The sequence below is a fragment of the Misgurnus anguillicaudatus genome, chromosome 21 (genome assembly GCF_027580225.2).
Source record: "Misgurnus anguillicaudatus chromosome 21, ASM2758022v2, whole genome shotgun sequence".
In the NCBI taxonomy this organism is placed as follows: Eukaryota; Metazoa; Chordata; class Actinopteri; order Cypriniformes; family Cobitidae; genus Misgurnus; species Misgurnus anguillicaudatus.
Window position 1 is genome coordinate 44,895,105 of NC_073357.2, and position 12,534 is coordinate 44,907,638.

At 39.7% G+C, this 12,534-nt stretch overlaps 1 protein-coding gene across 1 annotated transcript in view; it reads right to left on the reverse strand.

The window, feature by feature from the left end:
• sin3ab (SIN3 transcription regulator family member Ab) overlaps positions 1 to 12,534 on the reverse strand; it is a 30,850-nt gene that overhangs the window by 11,777 nt on the left and 6,539 nt on the right. The window contains exons 5-16 of the mRNA XM_055208730.2: positions 11,333 to 11,624; positions 10,989 to 11,240; positions 10,751 to 10,903; positions 4,874 to 5,029; positions 4,688 to 4,768; positions 4,438 to 4,556; positions 4,142 to 4,352; positions 3,210 to 3,326; positions 2,852 to 3,090; positions 2,285 to 2,468; positions 697 to 1,264; positions 212 to 381 (exon numbers count right to left, since the gene is read on the reverse strand). Coding sequence (XP_055064705.1) covers positions 212 to 381; positions 697 to 1,264; positions 2,285 to 2,468; positions 2,852 to 3,090; positions 3,210 to 3,326; positions 4,142 to 4,352; positions 4,438 to 4,556; positions 4,688 to 4,768; positions 4,874 to 5,029; positions 10,751 to 10,903; positions 10,989 to 11,240; positions 11,333 to 11,624 — 2,542 coding nt within the window. The remainder of the gene's footprint in view (positions 1 to 211; positions 382 to 696; positions 1,265 to 2,284; positions 2,469 to 2,851; positions 3,091 to 3,209; positions 3,327 to 4,141; positions 4,353 to 4,437; positions 4,557 to 4,687; positions 4,769 to 4,873; positions 5,030 to 10,750; positions 10,904 to 10,988; positions 11,241 to 11,332; positions 11,625 to 12,534) is intronic.

Consider the following 12,534-nt stretch of genomic DNA (forward strand, 5'->3'; position numbering starts at 1 on the left):
TAACTTCCCAAATGGATTATCTGAAAGTGGAACATCTATTAATTTTGTTAGCAAGCTGATCACAAAACCCCAATGATCTTATAATGCTCTTATGCAAGTTTGTTAGAGAAGTATTTCAACAATTCAGGATGGGTTTTACAATAAAATATTCCTAAAGCAAAGGGTGAGTAATAAAATCAAATCAGCCTTCATAATATCTAAAGTAACTGACCTGTCTGACCATACTCTGGATGAGTTTGTCCATGGTGAAAGCAATGTAGGCATGGATGGTAAACATTTCCCTCAGCTGGTCCTCATATTGAGACGTCTCCATGTTGCCATCGAGAAGGTTTCGGACCATCTCTAAGAAGGCAGAGTAGTAGTCTTCAACATCAATTTCCACTGTAAAAAAGTAAGGATATTTTTAAATTATGGGAACATCATTATAAACAAACATAAGTCTTAACCTGAAAGTCTTCTTTTAATTGCCAAAGCAGTTTCCATGGTGACAGGAGCCTTGTGGGTAATTTGACAGAAATATCACTAGCTTGCACGTGTAAATTCCCCTAAGAGATTCACCTGTCTACACGAATATTAAGATGTCTTAAACACAAGTCCTCAACCTTGCATCTGAACTACGCCAACACAACTACACACTGAATTAAAAAAAGACTCATTATTAGCAGATGTGTGCTGCTGCATCAAGGTCAAACTTACTGGGTTCTTTTAAACGCAGCTGGACGGCCGGGCTGTCATTCTTCTCTCTTTTCAGACCCAGAACATTTCTTTCCCACTCTCTCTCTCTGGCATCCTCCTCGATCTGTTTTTCCGCCTGCCCGTAGATCCGCAGCAGCCGGGAGCACAAGATCTGGTGCAGCCTCAGGAAGATGTACCAGTTATTGTTGACAAAGAAGAGATTGTAGGCGTCATCGCAGTTACTGAGCTTCTGCTGGGAAGCTGCCGTATGGCTAAAGAGAAGCTTGGACTTGGTCGATGTCGTCCCGTTGTGCTTTTTAGTCCCATCTTCATCCGGTTCGGTCTCCTCCTCCTCTTCCTCCTCGACGTCGGAAAGCTCACCGCGTCGAGCAAACAGCATGTCGGGGATGAAGTGGTAGATGATCTGTTTGATTTTGTACTTGTCGTCTTTGTGGATGCCAGACTGCCTCTTGACGTGATGGATGATGAGAGCGGCCGCATCTTCTAGTATTTGGCTGTCCTCGTACGTGAGGGTCATGTGGGGGCCTGAGAGCGGGGCGGCATTGTCTTCTGAAGCCTGCTCCTGTCGCTAAGTGGGTGACAAGTTGTTGGTTGTTATAGCAACAGTGATAGAAACAGCTTAAGAAAATGTCTTTCGCTTATAGATAAACACAGAAAACAAAGTACAAGCACTTTACATGAGCAGGGTAGAAAACAGGGCTTGAATCAAAGTTGCATTTTTTAGTAAAAAGGGAATGCTCAAACTTCTCTTTAAAAAAAAGCGAAGAAAAATATTTGTCATATAGCAAAGAATTTTTTTTCTAAAAGTAACTTGGCTAAAAAGGTTGAAAAACAGAAAAAAAAATGCAGTCGAAATTACATTAACATTTCTTAAGAGTCAGAATTTAAAATGTTTCTAAGCATTGAAAGTTTTTGTCAGAGCCGGTGTCTTAATTTTGACATTAATTTTCATTTTTACACCAGACCTATCGGTTCAAAATAACGGTTATCGGTCTACTCAATCTGTAATAATTGGTATCGACATCTGCCCTGAAAAACACACATGTAAGACAGAGGTAGTGATAAACGCGTTGTGCACACATTTATTTGTGGTGCTCAATTTTGATTTTGTGGCAAACTGAGAAAAAAACATTATGTATGAGGATGTATAGCATTCCAACGACGCTCCCTCTGTTGTATGATGTCACAGCAGTAGGCAGCGTAAATATAACGACACGCCCATAATCCCTCCCACTTTGAAATGTTACTAAACTCGATGGAAAAGCTGACCAAGCCTAAGTTAAGTGAGCTGACCCGACCTGACCCGTGGGGAACTAAGCTATGGAAAAGCACTATAAGTAAGCACTAGTTGACACTTACTAAATATTAATTCAACAATCGGTAAAAATGTCAATTTTGTGTCTAATATTTTTAAGTTTTAATTGTTATATATGGCTGAAAAGTAATTTTAGGCTTTTTCAGACTGCTACTGTTTTCATTTTAGGTTCCTTTTAAACAGCTAACAAGTAAATCGAACATGTCGTAACAGAACACACAACAAAATCACATGACTGTGCCTCTAATGTCCCTACTGTTTGCTTTTTCATACCTCATCATACAGACTCTCAATTTCATTGAGCAGCGTCTTGGAGCGAAACACCTTTGTGTCGTTCTGTTTGAAGTTAATACCCTGGTGATCTAAAGACTTGAGGTAATACTTCTCGTTCTGCTCCCTCCAGATCTTATTGAAGCCACGCTGAGCCTCTCGCCACTCCTCTTCTTTAATTTTCAGCCTGGAAAAGTCAAAATGCATAATGAATTCTGTGATGAAAACCTCAAATGAAAGAACAGTAAATGACAAAGTTCTCTGTGACCGTTAACTCTTGTGAGGATTTTTGATTATTTGGAAACAATGATATTTAAAGTTATTCAAAGGCATCAGCTCTGCTGTTATCAGAGAGTAATACAATGATTAACTAATATTATACCAAGGTAGATGTTTACTAACAGTATTACTTTTTGACATTGTCTGAAAGCTAAAAGGGAATCTAAAATCAAAAACTCTATACTTTGATAGCTTTTTCTGACCACAATGCATGACATTTTCTAGTAGTGTGAATCTACAGTGGATCCATCATCAAACAATACAATATAACACAATACAATTCATGCCGACCTTTTCAGTACAATAGGTACAGAGACAGCAGGGTTCGTCTTCAGGCCGTCTATGATGTCTGGAGCCTTTTCTCCGTATATCCTCTGGATAGCTTTGCGATGAATGACCTCGGAGGAGCCTCCGATGGTGTTGTCCAGTCTGAACTTGGCTTGTTCCTCAGCGGACATGCGCGAGAGCCTCTTTTGAACGGTCTCAAGGACGCGGATAGTGGCGAGGTTTGTCTCCAGAACCACATCGAGCTGCGTTGCACATAACATGATCAGTCAAACACTAAACCAAACATCAAGAAACTGCTAATGGATAGGTTACTCGTGTCACCAGGAGCTTCACACATTTACCCCCAAAAAAATGTCCTTACCTCAAAGCGCTCATCTTCACATCTATATATATGTTCTTCATACTGAGTCTTTTTGGAGCTGACAAAGGTAGAATCCTCTGACCATGATGGAAATGACACCCAGGTATCATTAAGCACCTAAAAAAATAAATAATCATTGTGACTATTTCTCATTTAATCGTTTATCAAGACTAAGGGTTCCCACACCTTAGTTAACTACAAATTCCTTTCAAGGACTTTCCAGGTCCAATAACCTCAAATTCAAGGACTAAATGTGGAGACACATTTCAAGTAAGAGCAAGGTTACATCGTGTTACCTTTTAAGATACATTGTTACGCTTCCCTTTCGAGGGAACTCGCGCTACGTCACTGCGGTGACAGTTTGGGGACACCTCCAGGGGTAAGTGCGTCTGAATGTGTATATAAAATTCAACCAATGGTGAGGCTTAACGACAAAGATAGGGTGACGTAGGAGCCAGGAAGTATATCACTATCTGAAATATTGCCAAAGGCGGCGCTACAGGGACGCAGGAAGTATGGCAAGGGAGACGCAGCATCTCGTTCCCTTCTCAAGGAACAACAGTTACATACGTAACTCGAGACGTTTTCATGTGTCAAACACAACTATGCAAAAAAGCATTTTGGTATGAATCAACATTCGCATACAGAATATAAGCATTATATAAGCTTTCAAAGCAAACAGTTTAACACGTGTGCTTAAAAAGTCTAGAATTTTTATGATATTATCCTACACTACACAGGGAATAATATGGATTTTTCCCCAGAAAACGTCTTGCATAAAATAGATTTAAGCACTTTCAATGACCTGTATCTATATCTGTATATTTTCAAAAACTTCCCAGGGCCTTGAATTTTTTTCGCCAGATTCATAAACTTTCAAGGACCCGGGGGAACCCTGATGTACTCAATTTAAACTGACACAGCATCCTCACCTCTTTGCAAAGCGGGGTCCTGCCCGTACATCTGGGCTGCTGGAAGCTCTTGGGCAGGGCTCTGTAACTGGATCCCAGTCTCTTGCAGGAAGCATAGTCAATCTCCATAGCGATGCCCTCAGTGGCCCGCTCTTTGGGAAAGCTTTCAATATGGGCACTCTCTCGGTAGCCAAGAAAGTTCTTGAACCAGGTAAAAAGCTCTGGGAATTTCCTGGCAAGCCAAATAAGCGACAACAAAAGTCAGAAAAAAGTAAAAAAAAAGGTTCACTATTTCAAATAACTGACAAAATGCTTACCCTAAAAAGGGTAAGACCAGCTGCACAAGTTCAGCCCGTGAGATCACTTCTTGATTGAAAATGACCAGACATCGCAGGAAATTGTCATAAGCTTCTGAACTCCGCAGTGCCTTTCGCACCTGAGAATAAAGCGTAGTACTCAGAATAGTCTTTTTATACAATTACAGCTCCAGCATAACGCAGCTCTTTTCATTGCAGTGGAATACAAACAAATAAATAATAAATGCAAAACAATATTCAAAGCTCTTACCTTTTCAAAAAAGAGAGATTCAGCACCAATTTTGCTGGCTTCAGCCATTGGATGGTCTTTTCCCATAAACTTTGGCTTCTTCTGTTAAAGAGAAAATAGGAGGTAGACGATAAACAGTTAGGGTTGATAATCTGGTGTAATAAAACAGCCCTGAAGTAAAGTTCTGTCATACAACCGTAAGTTCACCTTAACAGGTGGTGTAGTAGGAGGTCCCGAGTGTCTGCGGATCTGACAGCCGTTCTGGTTAAATCTTTGCTTGTTATTCAGCTGGGGTCTCTTTACTGTGCCCCCATGATCAATTCGAACAGACTCTGCCTTTTCAGCTGTGGTCTTGCTCAATAACTGAGAGAGAGAAAGGGCTTGTAATTAAAAATTACTATAAGTTAAAGGGACACTCCACTTTTTTTTGATATGCTCATTTTCCAGCTCCCCTAGCTTTAAACATCTGATTTGTACCGTTTTGGAATCCATTCAGCCGATCTCCGGGTCTGGCGCTACCACTTTTAACATAGCTTAGCACAATCCATTGAATCTGATTAGACCATTAGTATTGCGTTAAAGCTCACGTAACACACGCTGTTTCTGCATTTCTGATATTAATCTGGAGTACCTATAGAGTAGTATGACATCCTTTATATCTCTGAAGAGTCTTTAGTTTAATCAGATTTATAAAAGAAAGATTAGCTTTACCGAATCTTTCCGATAACGTACGAAAAAATGAAGAAGGAGGAGTTATAACACGGGAGGAGCGAGTACGAGTCATGCAACACTATACAACACTGTTTTAACTTATGATTCACTACATGTTCGTGTCATTTATATAATATACACGCGCCTATTTCCAACATAAGACAGAAGTCTTACTTACCACGTGTAACTCGTCATGACCCGGTTCTGAAAATCCACCGCATCAAACACACACGCAAAACTCCGCTGCTAATCCGGATAATAAACTATATCCATTGTTTCCATAAGGCTGGATGTCTTCTCCTTACATCCAAAAACACACTTCTTGTTGTGCCATTGTTGACTTTTGAAATTAAACAAAGCTGAGTGGCGTGATAAGCTGTTAGCAAGCTCTAGCGTCTCCCGCTGACTGACGGCTGGCCGGGGTTTTCCGGGGGAAGTTTTCCGGCGGAAGCCCATATAAAGAAGTGATACGTATCGAAAACCCCTGAAACGTCAGTTAGAACCGTAATCGAAAAAAATTAGCCGAAACTTGTACGAACCCTGGCGAAGTGCATTCGGCACAGAAATACTCTGAAACACGCCCAACTGCATTTTTGACACTTTGCCTACGTTTAGCATGAGGAAACAACTCTATAACTGTGTTAATAAGTCAGAATGCTTGAAATACCATTAAACCCCCCCTTTAAAAAAATAACCAGAGTTTCGATATTTTTCCTATTTAAAACTTGACTCTTCTGTAGTTACATTGTGTACTAAGACCGACAGAAAATTTAAAGTTGAGATTTTTTAGGCCGATATGGCTAGGAACTATACTCTCATTTTGGCCTAATAATTAAGGACTTTGCTGCCATAACATGGCTGCAGCAGGCGCAATGATATTACGCAGCGCTAGGGCTGGGCGGAATGACCAAAAATCTATTTCACGGAATGAGTCATTTTATTTGACGGAACGGAATATTTCACAGTATACATGTTTTTCAGTTTATATTGTTTTTTGATGATAAAAATGTACAGGAATACACAACTCACTATAGCTTTTAACTAAATGCTCCCCACAGTTTTAAAATATGAGCAATTTAAAGTTAATAATGTTAAAGTGAAAATGCCCAGAAGATATAACAGGGTATATACAGCAATCCTTAAGTTAAATTTACAACTTTTTAATACCTTTTTTAATACCTTTAGAATATTTTTAAAACCATCACGACACTGAATTGCAAGTGTTAATCAGTGACCTTTCTATTATTTACACATATTTTGACATATATAACATACAAAAAGAATAGACATGGATTAAAGTGAAAAAAATTTATTCTGACTGAAATGTTTTTCAGGCCAAGTCATATTCCTTTAACACTTTATGTAGGCGAGACCAATAACTTTTTAAGGGGAGATTTTTTTGCCATTAATTCCATATTGAAGTCTCCTGTGGCATATAGGTAGCTGTAGTTTGCAGGGCATTTCAGATGCGAAGGCGAAACGACTAAATAACTCACTATATAAAAAGAAAACATGAATATCACCACCTTTAACGAATCTTTTATTAATTATTTATTAATTGTAAATGTATTTATTTTAGCATTTACTAATTTTTTTTAATCAAAGTTGAAACTGTTAACATTAGTGAATGCACTATGAACTACCGTCAATTACTGTAATGACATAAACAAGAATTCATTAATGCTTATATACTCTATATTTTTCATTGTTTGTTCATGTTACATAATGCATTTACTAATGTGAACAAATACAACTTTTCATATCATATTATTCAGTACCCATAAACGACTAATCCAGGGTCTGTTCTGTTCACACAACAGCTTACCGTCACAGCTATACAAACGTTATGTATAAATATAAACCCTGAACGAGCAACACGAGTTAAAGTAGTGTACAAATCGCACAGGATGCCTGTAACCATAGTGAATGAAATTGAATGACTGTACCTTTATCAACTAAATATTATGTTACAATAGAGGCAGCGCTGATGTGCTAGTTTATGCGCAATGTTTCTGCTGTTTACTTTCTCCTAAGACCTAAATGGTCGTGTTTATATGAGGATATTTGCAAAGACGGGATTTTTGAGGCATATGTGTTATTTAAGGCCAATAAAGCGGCAAAAATACTTACAACACAAGCTCAATGAGAAACGAATGCGCGGCTTGCGTGCTCCTCTGACACAGAAACAGCGGATGCATTTAGCACTGTTGTATGTGTTTGAATGGCTTAAAATCCCTTGTTTTTAAACTGCAGTGCTTAAATATATGGACAAATGTTACGCAGGGCTCAAAATTAACTTTTTTATTTGGTAGCACTGGTGCTCCCAACTTTAAAGAGTTAGGAGCACCAGCAAAAATTTAGGCGCATCCATCAAAAAATTTAAAAGCACCACAACTACAATGTAAATGTTAATAGATTTATTTTATTAAAAATAAAACACCACCGCCGGGCTTTACACGTCCTATGGCCAGCATTTAAAAGTTGGTTTTCTATTTTATTTTATTATTTTTTTGCTGCATAAATTCCTAAATTAATACCCAAATGCTGTTGAAATAGTATTGCAGCATTAATAATTTAACAATTACAGGTAACATGATTAAGATTACATAGAAAATCTAGCAAACACGTAAAACACTGAGTGACATTACAAAAGTGACCCTAATATAGAAGGCTAATATATATTGGTATCGATAACTGCATTACCAGGATGCTTTTACTACTAAATAGGCAATGTTTTAAAAAATACAACAAAAACATACCATCAGCATTGTCGTATTCCACAGCAACATGGAACACAAGGATATTTGTCGGATTTCCATTCACCAGCGCATGCGCACATACACCATCAAACACACTTTGACAGACAGCTCGGTGTCTCCATCAATAATAAACACATTTGTCATGACACGTCTTGTATTTTTGGCACTTTCGCCATGTTTAAGCAAGGTACGTCTGGCGCTTAAAATGTTTTGATTCCGCCATTAACGCCGTTTTACAGGATTTATAGTAAACACAGTAGCCTAAGTTACATTTTCATAGCGGAGACACTCGAAATCTTTAAGCCACTCTCTCTGAAAGGTTTAACGTCAACTCGTATTTTCCGGTGGTGGAGTTACATTTGAATCCGGATCGTCGTCAAAAAATACAGTAATAACCTTGGCTGTAATCGGCTCGCTCTCGTCATGCTCGCGACGCGTTCGTCTTTTCACATTTCCGCGCTTCACGGCAACAAGGAATGACTGACGCTCATATTAGCCAATCTGCGGTCTTCATTAAACGCAAGAACTTAATGGTGAAATTTGATTGGTTATGTATCGTTGGAGAGAACACTGAACCTGGGACAGCGCCAGCACGCAGGATCACAATCAACTCGCGTCACAACAAAATGGGCAGTCGCACAAATGCTCCCAAATATATTTTAAGGTCGCACAGATTAAATTTCGGTCGCAATTTCGAGCCCTGTTACGTTTGTGTGACCACACGCAAATGCAACTGCAAGAACCGACAGGTCGATGACATCAAAGTCCCGCGAGAGCATTTCGGAAGCAGTCTCCTCTTATGATTCCTCGTCAATCGCTTTCACAGGATTTGGATGTCATCTGCCTCTTGGTTCTTGTGGCGCCACATGAAGTTTACCCACGAGTTCAACATACCCATTGTATCAGCGGCTAGATCAGCATAGCATTAAAAAACGTGACGAGGATGATCACGTACGTGAGAAGTCATTTACCCCCAAAATACAGGACCCCTAATGTAGTCATACTGTGCGGAGACACGCAAGTTACCTGGCTGTTTGTGTTTCTTAGCCCCCGAACTGAAAGGCTTGCCAATCTTCATCATTTTGCTAAGCCAAGTCAATCTCCATTGGTCTTTTACACCTTTATCGATCTTCAAAACATCGGAGCCTTCCTGCTTTATAAGTTTGACCATGCTAGCTGAAATAAAGTTTTACCTCAGCTTAACGGGATACTACAGTCAGAAAACCCGGAGTGGATCCGGTGCGTAGTGATTTCAGTACGCTCCCAGTGGAGAGAGGAACGTGATTTGGCTCCACCCCAGGCTTTGATAACATCCCAGAGACGAAAGATCTTTGATTATGTGCCCAGATATGCTAAAGCCCATATTTAAACGAACTAACGCGAACGCAGATAGAATTTCAATCAGAATAGGACACCTGAATAGTCTGAAAAAATAATACCTAATTTGGAAAAAATAATACCTCTAAGCCGAATTTAACACTTTTAATGGCCTTAAATTTGAAAATTTTAATTTATCACTTTTTAATACTTTTTAAAACCCCGCGGACACCCTGTATAACAACAGATAAGTCTTGATTAGACAGAATCTTGTTTTGAATTGAGTTATTAATTTTATAGACTATTAAAGCTATAGTATGGCTTCATTGTATTTTGTATTTATGCATACATTACATTAAACATATGCAATATGTAAAATGAACAGGTAGAAATATATGCAAAAACCTACAGACAGGATAAATACCTGTATGTGAGAGAAGAAGCTCTAGATATTATATGTGACAGGTGCTATGATGTGATGATCATAACGTTTGTTTTAAGGTCTTGACGCCCTTTACTTTCTATTAGACCTTAACATTTGCGTCTCTTTCTCGTCTTTCCGATCAAATATGTTTGTATGCAAATGGAGCCTCAAACTACATCGCTCCAGCAGCGCACGTGTCACTGATATAAACGCGAGTTTTGTCTTCGCTTGCTTAAAGTTGTGAAAACTTTTCAACTATTTGCTTTATGTGCGAGAATAACTCTTTTTTTGGTGTCGCAGCTCCTTGCGCTTGCCGAGAGAGACCTCTGTATGCGAGAGACCGGCCGGCTGCTGCATGAGGCGAGAGAGAGAGAGCGCGCGCGAGGGCGAGCAAGACAAAAGTCTCACTGCGTGATTCACTGGCACTTATTATAAAAATTACACAAATAACTCGTTCATTTTTTATAAGTGAACTATTTTACATGTTTCTCTGTCACACTCAGTCTAACAAGCTGGAGAGCAGAGTTAGCCACGCCCACTTATTTGCATTACGCGGAATAGAAAAATCTGTTACGTCTGACATTTTATTCAGCGGTAACGGAATATACCGTCATACCGCCCAGCCCTACTCAGCGCCTGAAAATAGTCCCCTTGGGAACCTTTAATAGCAGGGGACTATTTTCTAAAATACTAAAAGTGGTAGCGACAGACCCGGGGATCGGCTAAATGGATTCCAAAGGGGTAAAAATCAAATGTTTAACTCTAAGAGGGTTGGAAAATTTGCATATTTTCAAAAAAGTGGAGTGTCCCTTTAAAGCATTTTAATGAAAAAAGCTATGCTTGTAGGCCAATAAGGTTTTGATTAACGGTTACCACTGAATTGTTAGCATCTGGGAGGAACTGGCCAAATTCTGAAAGGAGATCCTCCTGGTTCTTGAAGAGCTGGGCCACCTGGGCATAAACTTCCTGCTCGGTAAGAGCAGGTGTGTAGTTTCCCCCTGCCTCCTTGGCATTACGCTGCTCCTTCTGAACAATTAACATTTCATTTCTGAAGTAAGTATGCAGGCTTTATTGGCTAGGTGCGTGAAAAGAATTTCAATGACCCTCTCACCTGGTACGTGTGTAAAATCTCCAAAAAGGATTTGTAAACCTCTGGCTGGCCCTGAAAGCGGTTCTTGATTTTGTTCACATAGTTGATGGCGTGGTTGAACTCCACAGGCTGGTTGTTCTGCAGTGGGGCAGTCCCGGCAGTACTGTTGCTGATGGGGGCGTGAGACTGGGCCGAGGGCGAGCGAGGGGAGGCATACGAGGGAATGGACGGATTAGGCTGGCTGGTTGGGGTCAGTGCAGGAGACTGCATTGGCTGAGAAACATAAAACAGCATGGCTTAGAAAACTGCAACTGTATTTTGGTAATAAGCAATCAAGTAAACATGTGAATTACAACACATCATACCTTGCTTATTTTGGCAGGGGTTGGCTGGCTGGGGATGACCAATGCAGCGGTGCTGGTAGGGGCTGCTGGTTGGGGCTGGTGCGGAGTTGGCTGGGTAATTGGGAGGTTTTGAACTGAAATGCCGTGTGGGGTAATGTGGTGGATCTGGCCAGGTGTGGTCACGTTGACCAAGTCATTGGTCTGAACCTCTATCTTGTAGCCAGGTGGCAGGAAGGTGTTGAAGCCCATGATGAGGTCAGGGTGGCCTTTGAAGAGCTGGGAGACTCTGCTAATCACACCTGGTGTATCAATGCTGAACATAAAAAAGACATTAATGGTAAGAGTTGGACGTGCATTGTTCCAATTTGACGTGAAAACCTCCTTTTGACAGACAGATAGAATGTTTGCTATCCAACAGTGATGCCATAATATTTGCATATTGAATCCCTTGTATCCTGCCATCTATATATCACCTACAGTCAGATTTACACTGCAGATAATATTAAATATGTAAAAGAGATGCATGCCAAGGAGCCATTTACACAACAACAATTTCAACCATAAATGGTCAAGTTTTATGCGGTTTGGTTGTTTGTTTACACATCAACAGCGTTTTGGGATCCTGAAAATGCAATGTTTTGAAGGCAGGTTTCAAAGTGTTTTTGATAATTGTTGTCTCCATGTAAACTATGCATATTTGTGATAATGATGATGATTATGTGTGCATGTGTTAATTCAGTCTATAAGGACGCGCGAGTATAACAAAAACAACAATGGTGGCATTCAGGACTGTGTTTGCACTGCTCGAGTCTATTAACGCTTCTCCAGCAAAGGTTTGTCTCTTTAAAGTCCAATGTCACCTTATCGTTCATATCAACAAACTACTTGATGCTCCCCGTCTTAACTGTTTGTATTTATCTCTCTGTAGAAAAATGCATAGGTGCGTAGGCATGAATTGTTCCTTTACAAGGTTACATTGCCATCTACTGGACTGGCACATGCTATTATAACGCATTTAGTCATCTTTGCGGAGCACATTCAAACGCATATCTTTTTGACAGTGATGCAAAATAGGGCTGCACGATTATGAAAAAATCGTAATTGACAATTAGCTGCATTGTAAATCTGAAATGTCCAAAACTAAATAATATCATGTAAATAACAAATAATTATGGGAGTTATGTTGTTAGTAAAAAATTCAACTAAGGCTTTTGGCGATTATG